The 24178-nt window shown below is 39.9% G+C and overlaps 1 protein-coding gene across 9 annotated transcripts in view; it reads left to right on the top strand.

Moving 5' to 3' along the window:
- elmo1 (engulfment and cell motility 1 (ced-12 homolog, C. elegans)) overlaps window positions 1-24178 on the top strand; it is a 201678-nt gene that overhangs the window by 81782 nt on the left and 95718 nt on the right. For 6 of the 9 annotated variants that reach the window (XM_057827714.1, XM_057827710.1, XM_057827711.1 and 3 more), the window contains one exon: window positions 19821-19958. In XM_057827714.1, the coding sequence (XP_057683697.1) occupies window positions 19881-19958 (78 nt within the window). In that variant the 5' untranslated portion in view covers window positions 19821-19880. The remainder of the gene's footprint in view (window positions 1-19820; window positions 19959-24178) is intronic. The other 3 variants (XM_057827712.1, XM_057827713.1, XM_057827709.1) reach the window with 1 other exon arrangement.

Below are 24178 nucleotides of genomic sequence, written 5' to 3'. Positions count from 1 at the left end.
TAAAGACAAAAATAATGAATACTTCGTATTAGGGATGTCCCGATCCAGGTTTTTGCACTTCCGATCCGATACCGATACTGGCCGATACTGATACCGGCCTATCCGAGCATGTATTAAAGTTTAAAGTTATTTAGCCTCCTTACTTAGTTGTCAGACTCATGTTGAAAAGGATTTTAGTACTCTTGATAACAACTAGCCAGCTGAATTAGGTGAGTTTGAATAACACACAATGGTTGGTAACAAGAAAATGACCTGTTTATTCAGTGACAAACACAAAACATTCTAAATAACAAACAGAAATGGCATAGTCAGTCAGTAAAACGTGCAAATAATATTGTAAACTGTCAATGGAAAATCCTAGATGCTTTTAATGTTTCGTACATTAGTTACAAAAATTGTATAAAAAGCCTCTCAGGTTTAAATAAACGACTATTTCAGTATCAAGTTAACATTTTAAAACAGTAAATAAAATACTCAAGTCCCCATTCTGTATCAGCAGCTTTAAACTACATTCAATTCATTTAATTTTCCGAATCAACTGTTAAAGTTGTTAAAATTGCTCCCGTTATTCCATAATTTCCCTTCTGTCTACTTTTGACATGTGAAAGTTTTAAAACTGTTTTGAAGATAGATTCAAGTCAAGATTTTGCCGATTTAGGAGTATTTTAGATAAAAAGTTAATTAGGTTCGCTTGGAAGGTTCACTACAACAGCCTACAAGGGAAGTCTCTTGCTTTAAGATGGCGGCTGTTTACTAACGCACGTAGTTTTCAATGATGTGTTGCCAACGGCGTCGAGTCTGTCATTTTGCATCTATATACATATGATATCTATTAGACAAGCATGATGTTTATGCTGCATTCCAGAGAAGTAAGAAGTCGGATTTATCCCACTCGGATGGTACCAGTTCCGACCTCAAAGCGTTCCAAGCAAATGTAAACAACAATGATGGCTGATCGCGACAAGGTGTTTTTTTTATTTTGGCCATCCAAAGACATTTTGACCTCCAGCGAACCTGCTTTGCTATAAGCGATCAAATAGTAGAGGAAAAACGACGGCTGCGTTATTGCCCACACTGTAAACTGCCTTTTTTTAGTTACATCCTTTGCTGATCGTCAATATAAAATCATAGCACAACAAAGATGATGTCGGACTTTTCCGGCCTCCGACTAGGAAAATATCATTGGAACGCCACTCGAACTGGGAGGTCCAAGTCGCAAAGTCGGAGAAAAAATAACTACCCCGACTTCCAAGTTGTTTCAATCTGACGTCACTGGACAAAATGGCGCTCAAGAAAACGTATTGAATGATAACACAATAATAAAGTAAATCAAGTTTATTTGAGACGCCATGTATTTTTTTCTCATACAGTGAATTATCACAGTAGTAGTAGCAGTAGTTGGGGTTGCATTGTACATCCACCTGATGAAGCCGAGCTAAATGTCATGCCATGATTGACCAATACTGATCCGTATATAAGGTGCATCGGACTATAAGGTGCACTATTGGCTTTTGAGAAAACTCAATGCTTTTAGGTGCGCCTTATAGTGCAGAAAGTGCGGTCATGACTGGGAGGGGCGAATGATTGAACCCTCCCAGTCAAAATGAGTTGGACATCTAGCACCACCAATGGCAATAAAACCAGAGCATTCACAGCCAATCTTCCCAGGTTTGTGGGCATATACAGCTAACTTCCTATTCATTTTAGGGCATTTACAGGTCACTTCCTGTTGATTTTGAGTCACTGCCTGGAGACATTCTTGGGTCACTCCCTGTTCAGAAACCCAAAATCAACAGGGAGTGACCCAGAAATGCCCCAAAATGAACAGGATGTGACTGACAATTTGCTGCCAACTTCAACTTGCCACTTGAAATGGATTGGACATCTACTAATGATAAACTAATTTCAGTTCACAGCAGAAGGTTGAAAAGAGCCTGTTTTTCTGGTTATCATTTAGTTATTGTTATTAGTTGATCCAGTAGAATGATTTCCTGACCCATGAATCGATAATTTTTGCATCGCCGTTTTGGGAGAGAATCATTATTGTGAGCCTTGTATCGCAAATCGTATTGCATCGTGAGGTATCCAGTTCTTTTACATGTCCTGATATCCTAAAACAATCAAGTGGTAGAAATAGTTGGCCCTGTGGTGGCACCTCCGAACATTCTTCCACTTTCTGGAAATGCTTGCGATAAAGTCAAAAGTGGAAAGTTTCTTTCTGGTGAACATTGGACCTGCCGGGCCAAGTCTTGTAAATACTCCACCGCCTTGTTCCGACAATTGTTCCCGCCGGCCAGCTGGAACGCTCGCCGGCTGCGTTTCAGGTCATGTTTGCGGCTTTGGGAGTCTCGCAAGAGTCTCTTGCTTAGTGTGCGAGTGCTTTTTCTTGACAGGATATCCTGCTTGCAGCATTGTTGCGAGGCCCTTATGACACTTTTAAATGTTGTTTCAGAGCACAGCCATGTATGTTTTGAACCTCTTCACCCTTAAATGACACAATTCGACTACTGTATGTTTAATATACAGTGGTATGCAAGTTTTCCCTCATGAGTTATTTTTCTGATCAATTAGAATTTATTATTATTTATTGATTTTATTTTATTTTATTTTTTTCCACTATCAAATTATCAAAAAATGTACCTTTTTACAGCTGAGATGTGACTTTTTCAAATCAGGCAAATTGATAATCTACGTCTTTTCTGTTACAAACATAAGAATTTTAATAAAGCAATAATTTATTGTAAGATGACCTACATTACTTTTCTAATATAGAAAAGGACACAATGTTATGCACAGCTGTACTTATTATAATAATAATAATTTAATAGACAAATGATACTAGTTACAGTGGCCGCAGAGAGTTTGGGGGGGCAAAATGTTTGTCTTCCATGGTAAACAAAAAATAATTGAAGCACTGGATTAGGAGGATATTTACTTGCAATTGCACCAATTGACCACCAGTGTTGTTAATCTTACTTTTAAAAATGATTAGTTACAATTACAAATTACTTCTCCCAAAAAGTAATTGAGTTCGTAACTGTTACCTCAATGTAAGAGTAATTAGTTATTCAACAAAATAACTGATGTTACTTTTCATTAGGGCTGCAGCTATCGATTATTTTAGTAGTCGATTAATCGATGAACTAGTCAGTTCGAATAATCGAGTAATCGGATGAGGAACATGAAAAATTAAAATATCTGAGATGAATGAACTAAAGAACAATGGCTAACTTACATAGCAAAAATTTGTGAGCTTAAATGCTATAAAATGCTAACCCTTTTTTTTCCCCAAACAATTCTCTTAAATAGTTTAGACACATATTCCCACATTTAAAGAAACGGCTAAATATACCATTAAACTAAATTACGTATGCATTAAAAAAACATAAGCTAAAAAAAACTAGGCTTATGTTGGTCTTAACATGGAGCAGCGGGATTCAGCCATGTGAAATGAGGCAGACTAGAGGGCAGTGTATCCACCCAAATCAATAAAACTAAATGCAAACACTTTCAAAATAAACCATTACAACGCCACTTTAATCAAACGAATATTCGAAGCTGCAAAATTGAATTCAAATCTTTTTTTCTAATCGAATATTCGAGTTAATCGATTAATCGTTGCAGCACTACTTTTCATGTTCTATACGTTATTACATGTTCCATTCGATAACGTCTTTCGCATCATACATGTTTTTATTAACTGTTTGATTTGAACTGTTTTTTTATTGAAGATGAAAGGTACGTTTTAGTAGCTGTCCGTTGTTGTGCATGGAGAAATCCCTTGCTTGCAGCAGTAAGGCTCAACCCTCCTCCATCGGTCGTTGCTCAGTGTCAGTGAGTCAGCTGTGCTACACGAAGGCTGGGGGAGCTGAACTTTTTCCCCCCATTGAAGAAAACGAAATCGCTGGTATGGGAATACTTCGGTTACTGAAAAGACAGCCGTGGGTTAGAGGAGGAGGGCCAATATGTTTGCGAAGGGGGGCTGCAGAAGGAGGCAATACCTCCAATAAGAGTTCGCATTTATACAAAATTAAAGGTTAGTTAACACTGTCATTAGCGTTTTCACCAGTTAGTTAACTCCAGGTTGTTTAGTGTGTCTAGCGGTGGTAAATTGTTTTTTTTTTCCTCTCTGGCAACTGTGTTGAGAAAGAGAGTGTGTATATTATAAACATGATAGGAGTCAAACGCACGTGCTTTTTATGGAAAATAATTCAATTATTTTTCTTCTGATGGTAATAATGTCGAGCTGTGGGTTTAGGCTCACCTACAGGACTACATTTATTTTGATTTTATTTAGAATGTTTTAGTTATTTTTTGTAATTTATTTTAAATAGGGCTGTCAAATTTATCGCATTAACGGGCGATAATTATTTTTTCAAATTAATCACGTTAAAATATTTGACGCAATTATCGCATGCACGGAATGATCCATTCATGATTGCCTCAAACAGTTTATAATGACGCCGTTTTGATCATGCATTTGGGCGGAGCAGGACAACTTTTCCCTAAAACAAGCCTAAATGAACATGGCGCAGAACATACTGGTTACCATCTGCAGCCACCACTGACAATCATGGTTGCCCAACTTCCCATCATGCATTTGGGCGGAGCAGGAGACGTTCTTTTTCTTAACACGCCTAATTGAACACAACACAGAACATACTGTATACCATTTGCTGCCACCACTGACAGTCATGGTTGCCCAACTTCCCATCATGCATTTGGGCGGAGCAGGAGACTTTATTTTTCAGTCAAGTCGCTACAGTATCATTTAGTTTATTTTTTATGTTCGTTTATTTTTTTATTGAAAATTTTACAAATTTTATAAAAATGAAAACATTAAGAGGGGTTTTAATATAAAATTTCTATAACTTGTGCTCAAATTTATCTTTTAAGAACTACAAGTCTTTCTATCCATGGATCCTTTTAACAGGAAAAAATGTTAATAATGTTAATGCCATGTTGTGGATTTGTTATAATAAACAAATACAGTACTTATGTATAGTATGTTGAATGTTTATGTCAGTGTTGTGTCTTATCTTTCCATTCCAACAAAAATTTACAGAAAAATATGGCATATTTTAGAGATTGTTTGAATTACGATTAATTTTTAAGCTGTGATTAAGTCAGTACTTCTCAAATGGTGGGGCGCGCCCCCAAGGGCAATGCCAGGGAAGGCGCGAGTGACCTCGGGGAACAAGCTTTTTTTTTTTTTTTTTTTTTGCCGTACTAGAATAAAGTGTACTTGCACATCCACTCCGTAGGTGGCAGTGGCGCTCTCATTTTCAAAGTACGTGCAGTATTTTTGAAGTAAGCAAGAGCACACGGAAGAGACTCATGCAGAACTGGACTCACGCAGCGACCCACTGTCTTCTCCGGTTCTCACGTGTCCGGCCGAGAAGTGCCGTTTTCGGCTTGGGATCGTCACGACCACCGCCCTCACCTACGGTTCTCCCTCGGCCGCCGAGAATGCGCTTTTTTCGGGCCGTTTGCCTTTTGGCTTTGACTTTTAATATAGTGGGAAATGAGGAAAGAGCACAGTTTACTGAGTCTAAAAATGATTATAGCGGAGAGTCTGAAGCCAAATCAGTTAAGACGCCACTTAAAGACATTAGACCTCAATCTCATTGATAAGCCGCTTGATTGTTTTTCAGCGAAAACGTGCCGAATATTGCCAATTGTCACAATCGTCCCGCTTTGTCAGTGTTATATCAGTAAACCAGTGAGCACTGTGGTCAATCAGCGAAAATAAAAACTTTCCTTCTGTCCAAAGACACCCCCCCCCCCCCCCCCCCCCTTCTATTCAGTTTTGTTTTTTTCGGTCAAATTTTTTGGCATGTTGTCCTGAAGAGTAAATGTTTCTAATCATTTTGAATTTGTTATTATTTACTGATTTTATTACATTTTATTTTTCAGTATCAAATCGTCAAAAATGTACCTTGAGTGTATTTTTACAGTTTGGATGTGACTTTTTTTTTTACGTCAGGCAAATTGATGCGCGTTGTCTTTTCTGTTACAAGCAAAACAATGTTAATAAAGTTATACTTTATTATAAGTTGATCTATGTTACATTTTTTCTTTAATAGAAAAAAAGGATACAATGTTAGGCTGAGGTGTACTTATAATAGTAATATTAAAGACAAATGATACTATTTACAGTGGCGGCAGAGAGTTTGGGGGCGCGCGAAACATTTACGTCTTCTTGGGGGGGCGTAACAGAAAATAACTGAGAAGCACTGGATTAACTCGATAAAAAATTTTAATCGTTTGACAGCCCTAATTTTAACTTAACGTTATACTTATGTTCCAATTTGCTAATGTTTTGAAAAATAAAAATCCTGTTAAATGGAAAAAAGGATTTTTTTTTTTTTAAATGAGATATCTCCAAGAAACACACTTTAGAGCTGTAATTGCAATACCGTGATACCGTGATATTTTGGCTTAAGGCTTTCATACCGTCAGAATATCATACCGGCACATGCCTAGTGACTACTATGCACCAGAGTGTTAATAAGTGAAGTCTGTGATTGGCTAGCAACTAGTTCAGGGTGTACTTGGCTTCCTGCCCATAGTTTTCTGGGATAGGCTCCGGCACCCCGGCGACCCTTGTGTAGGAATGATTGACATGACAAAAGGGAGAATCTTGGTGGTGGGGGGGGGGGGGGGGGGGAATCATCCACAAAAAGCATTTTTTATTCTTCTGTTTAAATTGATGGACACCTCGCCTACCAAATTGTTCAAACGTCCAACTTTTTGTTCCAAACACGAGTCGGCGTCACGTCCTTATTGAAAGGAAAGTTTTGTCTTTTGCTTGCATTGTTTTGGTTGCAGCGCTTCCTCCGCTCGCCATTCGTCATCTGTCTTCCTTTCGACTCGATAGCCTTTTGTTGGGCCACTTTTCCTGCGGGCCAAGTAGAGGACGGACGTATTTGTTATTTAATAGTCGGGTGCCCTCTGTCCTTTTGGGAGCAGCGTGTCTTTGATGTGCACGCCTCTGCTGAAGGGGGAAACTTGAGCCGTCTTGTGGCCAAAGCGCAAAAGCGGAGAGGCAGCTTTGTTCGCGCTTGCTTTTCAAAGACACGCCGATGTCTCATGCAAGTACACGCCCCTTTGCGGAGGCTTTCGGCAGGCGTCGCTTGATGAGTGGCTACTACCCCTTTTTATTTTCTGAATTGCTGCCAGCTTGAAAGTTGAAAGACTTTTGGATTTTGTTGGGAACTTTTAACAAGATGAAAACATATTCATGTTGCTCTTTTGTTCAGTATTGGCTTTGATGTAGGAGTGCGCTTTCAAGTTGGTGACACATGTTTGTGTTTTGGAAGGACAACTAAGCACGATCAAATCAGCATGTCAAAGCAATAACACGAATCGTTTGGGTGGCATGATAAAACATAAAGGACTTTGTCATGAAATAACAGGTCCACGGGGTACGACGTACTCGACATACGTGATTTCGACTTGACAACGCTGGAGTCTCGTCCTCCATTTTGTCTGAAGTCGTTTTTTGTTCCTAAGTTAAAGTGCCTGTGACACGAAAAAGCATGTTTATTTCATAATACACGCGGTATTTTATACTCCTGAATGAAATGGACTGCTTGGACGTGTGTGGAAGCAATCGCTATATTTTAGTTTTTTTGAATCCCGCGCCATGAAAATGAGTGACTTCTGGCAACAATCTTGAGTTGAGAAAGAGGGCGCTGTGACGTGTACGGAGGAAGGTGTCCTCTTTACTATACAGCCGTACTGTTGTATGAGAAGGACTAAGGATTCAGCTGATTTTGCGGATTAATACGTTAATTTTTCGCATCACCCCAGCCAAACGGCTGCAGAAAAATCTTGCTGTACGAGGGAGAGGCGTGTGCGCCTTTTTGGGGTTTCAAAAGGTTCCCATTCACCGGTGGATATTGGCCAAAACAAGCCCTACTACTGTGGGACCATGGGACTTAAGAGGGAGTGAGTAAACATCCTGTTTTGTATTATGTCAAATACTGGGATCATTTTAATATGTAGGTGGCTTGCATTTTGTGGCCGACATGCTCCTTGTCCACCGAGAATGTCACTCGGCCGACGACGGGCAGCTTGTCGCACATCCCCCCGCCGGGAGAGCACTATACTTGGCTTATTCCCCTCTTCATGTGCCCGGTGTTCTGTCTTTGAATTAAAAATAGCTGCGAATACAGCGATTACAAAGTAAACACTACAAACTTTCTTTAAATAAAGGACTACTTGGATGGGCATGTGTTTAAGCTCTCCTCATACACATTAATTGCGCGTGTTAGTTGCAGAACAATTGCAGCCGCCCTCCTCCACTGAGTCTCTCGCTGTTTACGACTTCCCTGAACGATATTGGAAAAAACTATTGTTGCAATTTTTGGGGGGTTTGCGATATATTGCGATATTATATTGTAATATTAAAAAAAAAATGTATATATATTTTTTTTAAAGAAATTTTCACTAGATGACTTGAATAGCTGTTTGGAAAGACTTTGGATGCCTCACAATCACCATAGTGTACAGTGATCCCTCGTTTTTTGCGGTTAATGGGGACCAGAACCTGCCGCGATAAGTGAAAAACTGCGAAGTAGGGCACCCCCCAATTTTTTATTTTTTGTGTGTGTGTGTGTGTGTGTGTGTGTGTGTTTTTTGTGCTCATTATATTCATTCAGATTTAGCGTTGGAAAGAGATACATATAAGACATGTTTTTTTTCTCACTTTTCCCCCCAAAGTGATTTTAAAAAATGTATATAAATAAATGGTTTTTAAGCACTTCAAATGTCAAACTTAGGATCAATTTTAAACATTTCAGTCCATCCAACCGGCGGTCATTGTCCAGCTGCTTCCCCGGTGAGCTCTCCTGTTCGTAGTAGCAGGGGAACGAGCTTTAAATTGCTCTCCGCTGGGCGGTTTGCCGATCGGCGAAGACATTCGGCAACCCAGTCGTCATGTGAAATGATCCGGGCTAGTTATGTGTAATTTTCCGCATCGAAGACTTTGAAACATCACTCGGTTCGGGTTAGCATGTCAGCTAGCTGTCACGCCTCTTGGTTTGTTTACATTCTCCGAAGCAGGGGAAGGGAAATGACAAAAGCCTGATTTAGATGACATAAAATATCGTTCAGGGGCTGCGACAGTAAAGGTGAAGTCGACAGTTTTGACCAGTATGGAGTAATTTTGCCATTTCGTCTTGAATAAATGCATTTTAATTATTTCATATTCCATTTAGCACAAGACTGTTATTTGTCATGGCCATGCCATTTATTTAGCTATTGGGGAAAAATACTTGAATAAAAATAATATCCTGTAAAAAATATTGGAGTAGAGAGACTGAAACAATGATATTTTGCAGCTCTCTTCGTCGAGTTTTCCCCGTTGTGAATAATCCCCCCACAATGGGCTGTAAACAAAATCAGATGAAATCATGACTCCGCTGACGTCATCCACCTGTTAGGGACGCTAGAGCCCTATAATGGTAGGCGTGGCTAACCGGCAGATTGAAAGGCTAATTTCTCGTCATCTGCGCTTTGCTAAATTGTTGTATATAGTCGAATCATCTCAAAATATGATTCTAATTCACATAATAATCCTATTTAAGACTTTTTTTCTCCTGTCGTACACACTTTAATGTTAATGTTTACTTTTGTTTTGTGATGCATGCTTTAATTTTGGCGCAAGTGGAGAGTAGGTAGTACTTCCACACGCAAGTAAGGGGCATGTACGCACGAAGAACGCATTTGCGCACATGGGGAAGAGTGCATTTGCTCCCACGAAGAAGTCGCACAGCTGAGTGAGAGAGAGTGGGGGGAAAGATTACAGCTGCAAGACTGCGCGTACGCATTTGTTGCTTATGAAGCAACACCTGCATACAGTGCCTTGCAAAAGTATTCGGCCCCCTTGAATCTTGCAACCTTTCGCCACATTTCAGGCTTCAAACATAAAGATATGAAATTTAATTTTTTTGTCAAGAATCAACAACAAGTGGGACACAATCGTGAAGTGGAACAACATTTATTGGATAATTTAAACTTTTTAACAAATAAAAAACTGAAAAGTGGGGCGGTCAATATTATTCGGCCCCCTTGCGTTAATACTTTGTAGCGCCACCTTTTGCTCCAATTACAGCTGCAAGTCGCTTGGGGTATGTTTCTATCAGTTTTGCACATCGAGAGACTGACATTCTTGCCCATTCTTCCTTGCAAAACAGCTCGAGCTCAGTGAGGTTGGATGGAGAGTGTTTGTGAACAGCAGTCTTCAGCTCTTTCCACGGATTCTCGATTGGATTCAGGTCTGGACTTTGACTTGGCCATTCTAACACCTGGATAAGTTTATTTTTGAACCATTCCATTGTAGATTTGGCTTTATGTTTTGGATCATTGTCCTGTTGGAAGATAAATCTCCGTCCCAGTCTCAGGTTTTGTGCAGATACCAACAGGTTTTCTTCCAGAATGTTCCTGTATTTGGCTGCATCCATCTTCCTGTCAATTTTAACCATCTTCCCTGTCCCTGCTGAAGAAAAGCAGGCCCAAACCATGATGCTGCCACCACCATGTTTGACAGTGGGGATGGTGTGTTCAGGGTGATGAGCTGTGTTGCTTTTACGCCAAACATATCGTTTTGCATTGTGGCCAAAAAGTTCAATTTTGGTTTCATCTGACCAGAGCACCTTCTTCCACATGTTTGGTGTGTCTCCCAGGTGGCTTGTGGCAAACTTTAAACGAGACTTTTTATGGATATCTTTGAGAAATGGCTTTCTTCTTGCCACTCTTCCATAAAGGCCAGATTTGTGCAGTGTACGACTGATTGTTGTCCTATGGACAGACTCTCCCACCTCAGCTGTAGATCTCTGCAGTTCATCCAGAGTGATCATGGGCCTCTTGGCTGCATCTCTGATCAGTTTTCTCCTTGTTTGAGAAGAAAGTTTGGAAGGACGGCCGGGTCTTGGTAGATTTGCAGTGGTCTGATGCTCCTTCCATTTCAATATGATGGCTTGCACAGTGCTCCTTGAGATGTTTAAAGCTTGGGAAATTTTTTGTATCCAAATCCGGCTTTTAACTTCTCCACAACAGTATCTCGGACCTGCCTGGTGTGTTCCTTGGTTTTCATAATGTTCTCTGCACTTTAAACAGAACCCTGAGACTATCACAGAGCAGGTGCATTTATATGGAGACTTGATTACACAACGGTGGATTCTATTTATCATCATCGGTCATTTAGGACAACATTGGATCATTCAGAGATCCTCACTGAACTTCTGGAGTGAGTTTGCTGCTCTGAAAGTAAAGGGGACGAATAATATTGCACGCCCCACTTTGCAGTTTTTTGTTTGTTAAAAAAGTTTAACTTATCCAATAAATGTCGTTCCACTTCACAATTGTGTCCCACCTGTTGTTGATTCTTGACAAAAAAATTAAATTTCAGATCTTTATGTTTGAAGCCTGAAATGTGGCGAAAGGTTGCAAGATTCAAGGGGGCCGAATACTTTTGCAAGGCACTGTATAACACCTTTTGTACTGTATTTTGTGTGTTTTCAATTGTGGTGAGATACTTGGGGCACGTTTATGTGATTGTTTTTGATGATGTGCGGACGCTAACTGATACATGCTAATCGTTTGTGTGGTTTATTATTGCTTTATCAGCAGCTAGTTAAGAACGCAAATTTGAATTGCTGTGATTGAAGATGAAACTGATTCAATTTATTTTAGTTTCATTCTGCAGTTGATGTCATGAGCAGTTGAATAGATTACGCAAACCACACAGACGTCTGACATTGTCATTTCGGAATTTAGCTCGCTAGGACTTGGCTCTGTCTTGGCGAAGACAGTACAATGATGTATAACACGTTTTTGGATAGTTATTTTGAGATTTTGTGGGTATCTAGGGGTACTTAAAGGGTTAATTCAGATTTACGTGGAAATTGAGGTTACGTCGCCAGCGTAGGAACGGAACTCGTTCGTAACCCGGGGATTACCTGTATACATTTTTTCAGGCCCAAAACAGAATAAGTGGTGTTTTTTTTATGTTTTTAGCTAATTGTTCTGATTTTGTAAGCGATTTTCTTATTTCGGAGAAATTTGTCAAATTCTGGCTATAAATGTCATTTGATGAGAAAAGTGAAACCTACACTAGCAGCCACAATTTTATTTTGAAGATTTATAGAAAATACTATTCTTATTCATTATTTAAGAAAGATAAATATTTTGTAATCAAATATTAAATATGCATCATAACCCGTACCCCCTCCATCTACCCCATCACTCCAGTTCTCCAGCAGCTTCACTGGCTCCCGGTCCACTTTCGAATACACTTCAAAGTTCTCCTCCTCACATTTAAGGGCCATTCATAACCTCGCCCCTCCATACCTGTCCGACCTCATTCATGTTATTACTCCCTCCTGTGCCCTTAGATCCTCCTCCTCCATACAACTGTCTGTCCCCCCCGCTCTCCTCAGCACCAGGGGCTTTGGAATTCACTCCCACCTGACCTCAGGAACACAGATTCCCTTACCCTTTTTCAATCAAAACTCAAACCTCACCTGTTCAGACAAGCCTATCCTCAATAATCACTAAGTTCTGGTCTTTTTAACTGCCCGTATATCTCTTTTAGTATTGAAAATAGGGCTGTCGAACGACTAAAATTTTTAATCGAGTTAATTACAGGTTAAAAATAATTAATCGTAATTAATCGCAATTCAAACCATCTATAAAATATACCATATTTTTCCGTAAATTATTGTTGGAATGGAAAGATGAGACACAAGACGGATATACTGTCTACATTCAACATACGTTACATAAGTACTGTATTTGTTTATTATAACAATAAATCAACAAGATGGCATTAACATTAACATTCTGTTAAAGCGATCCATGGATAGAAAGACTTGTAGTTCTTAAAAGCTAAATGTTAGTACAAGTTATAGAAATTTTATAGTAAAACCCCTCTTAATGTTTTCGTTTTAATAAAATTTGTAAAATTTTCAATCAAAAAATTAACTAATAGCTCGCCATTGCTGATGTCAATAATTACACAATGCTCATGGTGGTGAAACCCATAAAATCAATCGCACCATAGCGCCACCAGAGGGCGACAAAACACAAGTAGCAAGTGGACATTACACTTTGCTGTCATTTTAATCTGTTTGCGCAGGGTATGTGCTTTAAATTCGTCAAATATTTTAACGTGATTCATTTAAAAAATTAATTACGGCCCGTTAACGCGATAATTTTGACAGCCCTAATTTAAAATTGCCTTCAACGTTTTATACTTTAATTTTCTCACTTTTAGTATGTTTAAATGTTTTAAATGATTTTACGGCGACCTTGAGTGCCAGAAAGGCGCCTTCAAATAAAATGTACTATTATTATTATTATTATCAAATATAAATTACAGGTCAAATGACATGGGATTTTCAAATGCCTATGTCGATATCTAAAATTTTCAGCCGATTACAGATATCCAAAGCCGATATTTGAGGCTGATATACTTTTTTTTTTTTTTTTAAACCACGTAGCTTATCAAAAGCAATTAAAAGAAAAAAGTTGCTTCAACTGATGCTGATTTTACAATGAAAATGATTTGCCATGAATATGCATTGAATTTTATTGTGAAAAAATAATGAAATCGTACTTGAAGATTTCCAACAAGACTTTGGTTTTCAAATAAAGTTTTCAAAATACTAAAATGAACTAAGAGTACTGAAAGATCAGACCTCACTCCGCATAGGTAGCCAAATACAAAGCATCATGATATTTCTGACCTCTGTGACCTTTGAACTCAATAACAAGCACTTTTCATTTGTTCTTGAGTTATCTTAAAGTCCAACAGACATACAAAACTCAATAACAAGCTCCGCCTTCCATGGGTTTCATCTACTGGCAGAGGTAATTAAGATTTCAAGCATTGATTAAGGGTATGAAATCAAGATTTCATGCTTGGGCTCATATTTCAAGTTAGGACTTGAAGCTGGGTAATAAGATAAAGTAATCCTTTATTGACCCCCTATAGGGGAAATTCGGGTATTTGCATTTTTAGCTCTTGTTATATGGGAAAAGATAACAAAAAGCCAGACAATTGAATGAAAAGAATGTTTCCTACATTACATGCATACTCGGAGTTTGGAGTGAGTTTTTGTGTAAAGAAAATGGATAGGTCGCTGGCGTCCAGTCAGTCTAAAAATAAACACTCCATGACTAACGTGCTAGTGCTAAGAACACAAATGTGTGACTCACACACTTTTGCTTCTGGGATTTATATTTCTTTCCCCTCGTGAGGTAGGTAAGGCATCAAGTCGGTTTGTGTTGTTCAATGAATGCCAGCGTGTGAATGGCGAAGCAGGGCAAAGGAGGGGAGGGACCAGCCTGCTGGCCAGTGACTCATTTTATTTGGTGGGGTTGCGACCAGCGAGCGACAAAAAGCCAAAGAAAGATGCGGCCGCTGCCATGGCGACCATTTGCCCAGAAAAACGATTATTACGGGCTGACTCACTTGACGCCGCACCACTCGCGCTCATAAGGTCTCATCAGGCACACGCTGATTACGCTCGGGGCTTCGGATTAGGGTTTTTAGGTCCCAAGAAAACTTTTCAAAGGTTTGGAGAGAAGCCTGGTTTCAAATTTTACAACTGTGATAGGGTTTCAAATGTGTGTTTGGTCCGTACAGTACAGTGTTGTTTTTGGCAGCCCTTTTAATTTTCGTCTGTCTATTGGACGATAATACTTATTAGTCTTAAGTAGTGATGCACGATAATACATTTTTCAACCGATAACGATAACCGATAATTTCCTCCTCATTCCAACCGATAACCGATAATGTCAAGCCGATAATTCTATTAAAAGATTTATGTAAAACTTTAAAGTATACACAAAAGAAAATATTACTGTGCAAAAATATAATTTATTGCTCTTTTTTTCAACATAAAATATGAACAAGTATTCACTTCCAACATCTAAATAATGACAGATTGTCTGACATTGTGTAATGGTAAACTTTTGGCAACAATTACTTACAGAGTAAATACCTAAGTTGCACAAAAATCCCTTTAAAAGTAAGCCATTCCTAACATGTATAACATTAATACACTGCAAAACACACCTCCTTAAAACTAGTCAGTTTTAAGTGTAAATCTATTGGAAATAAGTGAAATTATCTGACAGCGCTTCAAGTGTATTTCTCTCAGATTTCTTGGAAGAAAAATAGCTAGCTGAAAATAATCTTAACAGCCTTATTTTAAGCAATACATTATTATACTTAATCCTAAAAAAACATGGAGGAAGAAAAGATTTTGAATAATATTTGTGGCTACAGAATGTTATTGTTATTTCATTACAACAGGAATGTGCAAATTTAAATTGATAAGTGTTAATAAGTGTCAATAAGTTTTGATTATCTACTGTGACTGTAATTGAGCAGACAAAATTAGTTAAATTAATTAGAAAAGTGATTGCTAATGTTATATGCTTTATTGCGCACTGTGAAAATGATTAACTCAAAGAGCGAGATGTCATGTACCCATTCTGCAGCGCTTTGTTTACATTTGCGGCACTCACGACATGTGCTTTACAGCAGCTAAACTGATACACGGCAATACTATTTGGATGGAGTTGGAGCTCGCAACTCCGTGCGTGTTGTTTTGTGCCTGAGTTTTGTTAAGCCGAAAATAAAGGCAGCGTTACAAAGTCATCTGACCGCTCGTCATTTTACAAACTGAAAGCATTATTGACTGGCTGACTTCGTTTTCTCCATGTTTAAATTATCATCTAACCACTGTGCCGTCATGATAAGCTTACTTACTGGACATCACTTTTCCAAATATCCGTGGTGAAAATGTGATTGGCATGTTTTTCATGAAGAATGGTGGTCGTAGGGCTTTGGCTCTCGGGTCATTTCGGTAAAAAAAAAAAAAAATCGTGTCTCATCTCGGCGGCTACGTTCGTACTGGATAATCCGCCCGCACCGGCCTGTTCGCCGCGGCGTAATCGGGGCCTGGCTCTGCTCGCGCGCCGTGGGGGAATGCTCGAGAAACCGGGGTGTTCGCCGGAGGTCCTGAAGCCGGGGAACCGGGCTCTGCCCGCCCCGCCAACGGTGAGGCAGCGGCGGCCTGCCGGACCGGCCAGAGCGACGGGCTCCGTCGGAGGAGGGCTACTTGCAGACTATCGGTCTCCAGTCGTGCCGGTGTTTAGCCTTAGATGCGAGTTTACCACCCACCTTGGGCTGCTTTCCCAAACAACTCGACTCTGTATTGTCACAAGCCCCGTAGTTTAGCTTGTGTTTACAATAGCTTTAGCATTCCTGCTAGCAGCAGCCTCGTATTCGTTCCAAAAATCTTTGTGATGCAGTTTTATATGAATGCTGGGTTAGTGGTTTTGAATGAGGACGCTTTCTTTCGGCCTCGTGGAACTTCTGTGGTACGTTTCGCAGATGGCGAGAGCGTCGTTTTTTTCTAGTAACAGCCGCCATAATATTCAACTATTTCTTGTCGTGTAACTCCGCCTCCTTAACCCCTCCTCCCTCGGGCTTTCAGAGAGGGGAGGGGTTGAGGAGGCGGCGTGCTGAATTCTTCGGTTGTGCACATTTGGAGGCTAAATCAAGTATATAATTATCGGATTGCATTATCGGTAGAATTTTTTTATTATCTGGATTATCTGTGTGACGTCATAATTGCCATTATCGGCCGATAATTATCGGCGACCGATATTATCGTGTATCTTTAGTCTTAAGCCCCTTCCAGTCTTGTATCCCGCTAAATTTCCGTGTAAGTTGACACGGGATTTACCCGTGTCATGGCTTTCAGACATGGGGAGATGGACTAGGAGTACCCTGGTTGGACCGGTTCAGACTTGTCCCGTGTTGGCAACTTGGCGCTCTCTGTGCAGGGAGGGCGGGATTTTATAACCCTGACATTACATCACTTTTGGTTGGAATTTGCAACAAAATAAACCACAAGTTTCCAAAAATGGACGATTGACTGTCTCTCAGTAGCAATTTCAGTTGATTTTTTTTCTATTTTTCCTGTTTGCCATGTTGATACTTACGATGTTTGTTTTCCGCTTTTCGCCTTACTTCAAAGGAAGAGGAAATGACGATTGCCCTGCCATGATACAGTAATCCCTCGCTACTTTGCGTCCTCAGTCCATCGCGGATTTCTTTTTTTCAATTGTATAAATAAAAACAGATAAGCTGTCCCGATCCTATCACGTAGTCTCACTCCTTCCTGCTGCTTTTCTTGGTCAGGCAGTGCACTGGAGTTGCTTATTAAAGTTAATGATGACTGACAGACGTTAAAGTTTGATCTTGCTAGAGATGCTCGGAAGCCGAAACTTCAAATTGCAGCATACAGTATGTCAATTATCGTTTAGCTTGTTAAACAGTTGCTGTGACAGTAAGCAGCTTGAGCAGATTTGAGTAGACTCACTCAATGAAGCATTTAATAAAGACAAGTATTTTTCTACATTATTCTTGTTTAAAAATAATTCGGCGGGACAGTAACATGCAGTTTTTCACATATCAAGGCGGGTTCTGGTCCCCATTAACCACGAAAAACGAGGGATCACTGTATTTACGTCATCAGCCTCCACGCTGTGACCCGGGAATTAAACTGCTGCTTTCACACTTGTTGCGTCCTGGGTAAGTCCCGGACATTATATTATTCACACATGCAACGTCCTGGGTAAGTCCCGAACATTATACTAGGATGCGACACGGTGAATGTCCGTGTCATCTCCGTGTCAGTCGACCTGGGAAATTGCTTTCAGATATAAGGGCTACCCATTTAAATCCCGGGGTTTAACAGGAGTTCAGCGTATGTGTGAAGGGTGCTTCAGTCATATCTTAGACATCATATAATGTGTTTTTTCCTTCGTCTAGTTTTTGTTGACGAAAACTCGTCTAGTTTAGTCAACATTTACCAAAAATATTTTCGTCTGGAAAATTGAAAGAAAAAAAAAAAGACTCCGAAAATAAATAAATATACAAAGGTTTCCAACTATTTCAAATGAATATTGACAAGCACATATGGTGGCGTCCATTTACAGCAGAGGTGTCCAGACTATTCCACATAGGGCCGCAGTGGGTGCTGGATTTCATTCCTACAAAAAAGATTACATCTTTTCACCAATCTGGTGTCTCACAAGTGTAATCAGTTGATTGCAGTGAGGTGCTGCTTGTTTTAGCACAAACTTCATTGGTTGAACTGTCTGTGCTCAAATGGTAGGAACAAAAACATAGACCCACAGCGGCTCTTGCGGACAAGTTTGGACACCCACGATCAGGGGTGTCCATACTTTTTGCAAAGGGGGCCAGATTTGGTGTGGTAAAAATGTGGGGGGCCGACCTTGGCTGAGGTCCTTTACGTAGAACAATATATTTAAGTAAATTTTAGCAAGCCATTCTGTGTGTCACATTTGCTTCATTTTTTAAAAATGAATAATTTCAACGTTGTGGCGTTCTCTTTTGACTCTCGGGCTCATGCGAAATACTGCTGCTGTGAAATTAAACTAGCTTCAAGTTGCTTCAATTTCTCGCTGCATATCTACCCTGTAATCTTGTCGTACATGTCAGCGTGTCTTGTTTGGTAATATAGGCTCACATTGAACTCTTTTAAAAACAGCGACTGTCTTTTTGCAAATGAGGCAGACACAGTTGCATATTTTAGTGAATAAATAGTCCAATTTTCACCTATCCTTGAAGCATTGGCCATCGCATTCAACTTTTTTTTCTTTGTTAATCGTCGCCATTTTAGAAAATTGGAAGTAAAGAGTCACGTGGGGTAATGTTGCTTAGAGTGCTGCTGCCTTTTAGTGGGTAAATGAGCAGCATTTAGTGTGTAAGCTACTTCATATGCTGGTAGCAGTACTGCTGACCAATTTCTTAAGTCTGTGTGCGGGCCAGACGTTATTGATTTTATGACAAAGGCTGGGGACCTGGCCGGCCTATAGTCATGTCTGCCCATGATCTACAGGGACAAAGCCAACTTAGGGTTAATACACACAGTACATTATTTTCAATGAATTATACCCACCTGGCTGGACGCCACAAACAGTATGTTTAAAAAAAAAAAAAAAAAAGTTGCCTGAGAATTACAGGTCGCTCGCCATTAACATTAGCCTCTCTGGCAAGATCAAACCTTAACGCCGGCCAATCAACGTTAACTTTAAAAAGCAACTCCAGTGAACTTCCTGAACAAGAAAAACAGCAGGACGGAGAGTCAGACTGTGTGATCGGATCGGGACAGCTCTATAAAATACTGTATTCATTCATTCATTCATTCATTCATTCATTTGCCAAGCCAATTTCCCTCACGGGGGTCGTGAGGATGCTGGAGCCTATCCCAGCTAACTATGTGCAGCCTGAATTGGTTGCCAGCCAGTCGCAGGGCACAGGGAGACTAACATTCACACACACACACACACTCACACCTATTGACAATTTAGAGTGTTCAATCAGCCCACCATGAATGTTTTTGGGATGTGGGAGGAAACCGGAGTACCCGGCGAAAACCCACGCAGGAAGGCTGGAGCCTAAAAATATAATAAATACTGCATGTATTCATTTAGTTTTTATTTGAGAAAAAAATAACGCGATGGACTGAGGATGCAAAGTTTGAAGCGCAAAGTAGCGCGTGATCACTGTATATCACATTTTTGGATCTGGAGAAAATACTTTAACATCCTACTTGCAAAAGCAATTACTTTTGTACTTCATAAACCAATGGCAAGGGTTAAGTATCAAGTGTTAAGATCAAGGCACATGCAAATGGAAGCTGCAGGGTGCATGTTGAGGAGCATGATTTTCTTTCTATAAAGATTTATTCTGTTTCCTTCCTCAGCAGGAGCGGATGAGTCGAATCCGGCGTTAGACGACAAGGCACAGGAGCACAAAGGCCACCATGCCGCCGCCGCCCGACACCGTCAAGGTGGCCATTGAGTGGCCGGGGGCCTTCCCCAAGCTCATGGAGATCGACCAGGTAGTAACACATGCACATCCTGAATAATACAATTAAGACATGAGAATCTTTCTTTTATGGCCCAAAATTCCAAAATCCTAAACATTTGATGAAAATCTTAATGTGAAATAAAAAGCTATTTGGAAATACGTTGTGACTCACGCACGCACCGCTGGTTGGGCGTTGCCACGGCAACGGGCGCCACGCTCGGCCTCGGCGCGCCAACCTCTGCGGATGTTTGCGTCCTCGTGCCTCCCGGGCACCGGGATGCGGATGCTGCGTGCTCTTTCTCCTCTTCCTACTCATCCTCAGGCAGCAGCTCCTCCTTTGTCGTTGTCAACGCACACGTACATGTCGCCTCCCCCTCCTGACTACCTTCTCATCCACATACAAAAGGTGGTGAGAGTCATGCGATCAAGAGCGTAACGCTACATGTAAAAGTGAGGACGTCGAACCATTTCACAGGAAATGCGGGTGTAGGAACGCCCACTTTTAGGTGTGACAAAATTTCAAAGGTGATACTTAACCCAGTGAAATGCTTCAACACCCCCAAATTTTGCAATAATGTAGTTAAGTATAGAAACATCTGCATCTACAAGTGTGAGAAGTGAACGCTTTCAAGAGGTATTGTGTGTAAGGGGCGGAACCACTGGGTACCTCACGATTTGATTTGCAATACAAGGCTCGTGATAAAGGCTTTATAACACTTATCAAAACATGGCCCGGGAAATCATTCAACAATATATTATACAGCTAATAAACGGAAAACAAGCTATTTTCATCCTTCTGCTGTAAATTGATTTTATCGCTTGTAGACATCAAATTCATTTGATGATCCACTTCAAACGACTTCAAACGAAAAAAAACAGTGTCTGCTTGAACTAAAACCACTCAAACATTTATAGGTTTCCACATTTTAATGAGGATAGCTTGCAAACACTAGCCACGTTTACATGCTGACTTTTATTCATACCGATTCAAATAATTCCGAATGGAAATTTCAGATCAGCTGTTTACATGTCACTTCATCTATTCCGATCCAGCGTTTACATGTGTCTGCCTTTATTCCGAAAGGACGTTTGACAACTGCCGTCTGACATGCGCAGATTAATCAAAACAAAGCGTCACGTTGCAAAACATGGAGATCGATCGTCAGATCAGCTGCTGTTTTAACTTTTCGAGTGGAAACAAAACTAAAGTTGTGTGGGCTGGTGGAGGGATTCATGGATATAAACTTTCCGCCGGACTCCAATTGGGTGCGCTGTGCGTGTGCTCGGAAGCCATGTTGCAAGTGACGTTACTTACGTCACCAAGTGACGTCACCACGTCAGTACGGAGCATGTGCAGAAAGAATGCAACCAGACACCATTCCGCTTCCCTGTTTACATGATATAATTTTACATCTAATCTGTTCCACCCCTGCGAAACGGAATGAAATTCCATTCGGTTTGGGCCTGTTCATTCCGAATGAGGTGTTTATATGGAACTCTAACTTTATTCAGTTTGAACATCTAAACCGATTGCAATTGGAATATTTGGCTCCATGTAAACGTGGCTACTGACAGAAGTGGGAAAAGTAAGTGAACCCTCTGCCTTAGGAGACTTAAAGAGCAATTGAAACCAATTTTTACCAAACAATTTAAGTCAGGTGCGTGCCCAATCACTGATGAGTGGTTTAAAGCTGACCTGCCCACTATAAAGCACACACCTGATAAGAATTGTCTTGATGGAGAAGCATTGTCTGATCTGCATCATGGCTCGATCAAAAGAGCTGTCTGAAGACCTGCGATCAAGGATTGTTGTATAAAGCTGGGAAGGGATACAAAACGATCTCTAAAAGTCCGGATGTTCATCAATCGACAGTCATAGAAGTTGTCTACTAATGGAGAGAGTTTGGCTCTGTTGCTTCTCTCCCAAGGAGTGGCCGTCCACCAAAGATGATGCTAGGAGTTCAGCGCAGAATATTTAGAGAGGTAAAAAAAGAACAGTGTCTGCTAAAGACTTACAGAAATCACTGGCACAGTCCAGTATTTCTGCACAAGTCAACTACAGTATATGTAAAACTATGGGCAAGAATTGTGTTCATCGGAGAACTCCATGGAGGAAACCACTGCTGTCTTAAAAAAACAAAAAGGCACTTTGACACTACACAGACGTTTTGGCAAAATATTTTGTGGACTGATGAACCCAGAGTGGATTTTTATGGTAGTAACACACAGGGGTGAAAGTGGGCCAGAACGGTCAGGAACGCAGTTCCGGTATAAGATTCAGGGCCGGAATGCTGTTCCGGTACACGGTGCTTTGATTCCGAAAATATGACGGCAACTGTTGAAACGCTATGTAAAAAAAAAAAAAAAAAAAGAAAGAAAAAAAAGGCTAAGCTGCCACACATGAATTTCATCTGCAAGAAGAAAACAATCTACCAACATCAAATTTACATACACGCGTATTGACAACAAACATAATAAAGTGCTTGGTTGGTCTGATTGGTTCAAATGGGCATGTTTTCTAAAACAGCAAAAAAAAAAAAAAAAAAAGGTTAAATTGATGCGACAAAAAAGGGCAATACAACATAAAATGGATAAAATCTTTAAGAGCAACAAAAGAGTTGACGAAGCTTATTTATCATATTTAGTTTCATTTGCTCTGATGGGGAGGTTCAGAACATCTTAGCTGTCAATGTACACTTTGGATTTATATTTGTTCATTTATGTTGGGCTACTTATTCATTTCCTTATGATTTAAAAAAGTCAATGTTTGCGCGATTTTCAAAATAGATTCCATTTCACTCTGCATAATATAAGTCATTTGTACCTTTTTTCTGAATGTATTTCACATATCTTATTATTAAAAAAAAAAAAAAAAGTAAATGTTTACATTAACTTCAATTTTAATACACATCCTATGTTCTTAAGTAGTTAAAATTGAGATTTGGCCATTAGTATGTGAGGAAATGAGGGAAAATTAAAATTAGGAGATGGAGGTTGGGGTTATTGCTGTCTTTGTTAACTTTTATTTTGCAAATCATTGAAAAAATACAGTTTTGAATGACGATCAGTTTTTGTATGTGTTATAGAAATAACTGCTAAAACAGTTTTCTTTGCATTTCAGTAAAGAAGTTTGTCCTCCCCGCCCCCAATAAATAAATAAATAAATAAAATAAATAAAAAGATTTCTGGCTCCGTGGCGACGTTCACGTCTGGGAGTTCCGGCAAGAAGTTCTAGCCACTTTCACCCCTGGTAACACACAATGTCATGTATGGAGGAAAAATGGAACAGCTCACCAATATTAACACCTTATCACCACCATGAAGCGTGGTGGCGGGAATATCATTATTTAGGGCTGTTTTGCTACTTCGGGGCCTGGACGACTTGCAATCATTAATGGAAGAATGAATTCAAAAGTTTATCAGGATGTTTTGCAGGAAAACCTGAGGCCGTCTGTCAAACAGTTGAAGCTAAAAAGAGGATGGATGCTGTAACAAGACAATGATCCAAAACACAGAACTAAATCAACTTCAGAATGGTTTCAGAAGAACAAAATACACGTTCTGGAGTGGCCAAGTCAAAGTCCAGACTTGAACCCCATTGAGATGCTGTGGCATGACCTAAAGACAGCGATTCATGCCAGACATTCCAGGAATCTGACTGAACTACTGCAGTTTTATAAAGAAGAATGGGCTAAGATTAGTCCTGATCGATGTGCCAGACTGATCTTCAGCTACAGGAAGTGTCTGAAGTTATTGCTGCCAAAGGGGGGGGGGGCACAAAATATTAAATGTGATGATTAACTTACCTATTTTTCCCCCTTCTGTCCTTATTTGCATACTATCCTCATTAAAATATGAAAACCTATCAATGTTTGGGTGGTTTTAGTTAATGCAAACACTGTTTTTGCATCTGTGGGATTTTGACAAAGATCAGATCTTATTTGATGATTTAATGCAGAAATGTGAGAAATTCCAAAATGTTTAGATACTTTTTCATACCACTGCACTTGAGTAACGTTTTGAGAAAAATGTACTTCTAAGAGTAGTTTTACTAAGCTATACTTTTTACTTTTACTTGAGTAGATTGTGAAGAAAATACGCTAATCTTACTCTGCTACTTTGGGCTACACAAGAGTCGTTACTTTTTTCCTCTTTATTCTACATATTAGATTTATTATTTATTTTTGCCAGCATAGAGACGTGAGAGTAGAGATGTGCCTGGTGTATTACCGGGTAGCTCTACCGATTTCA

The sequence above is a fragment of the Corythoichthys intestinalis genome, chromosome 22 (assembly GCF_030265065.1).
Source record: "Corythoichthys intestinalis isolate RoL2023-P3 chromosome 22, ASM3026506v1, whole genome shotgun sequence".
Classification (NCBI taxonomy): Eukaryota; Metazoa; Chordata; class Actinopteri; order Syngnathiformes; family Syngnathidae; genus Corythoichthys; species Corythoichthys intestinalis.
The sequence above is the reverse complement of the archived record's forward strand: the minus strand, read 5'-3'. Positions and strand labels throughout refer to the sequence as shown.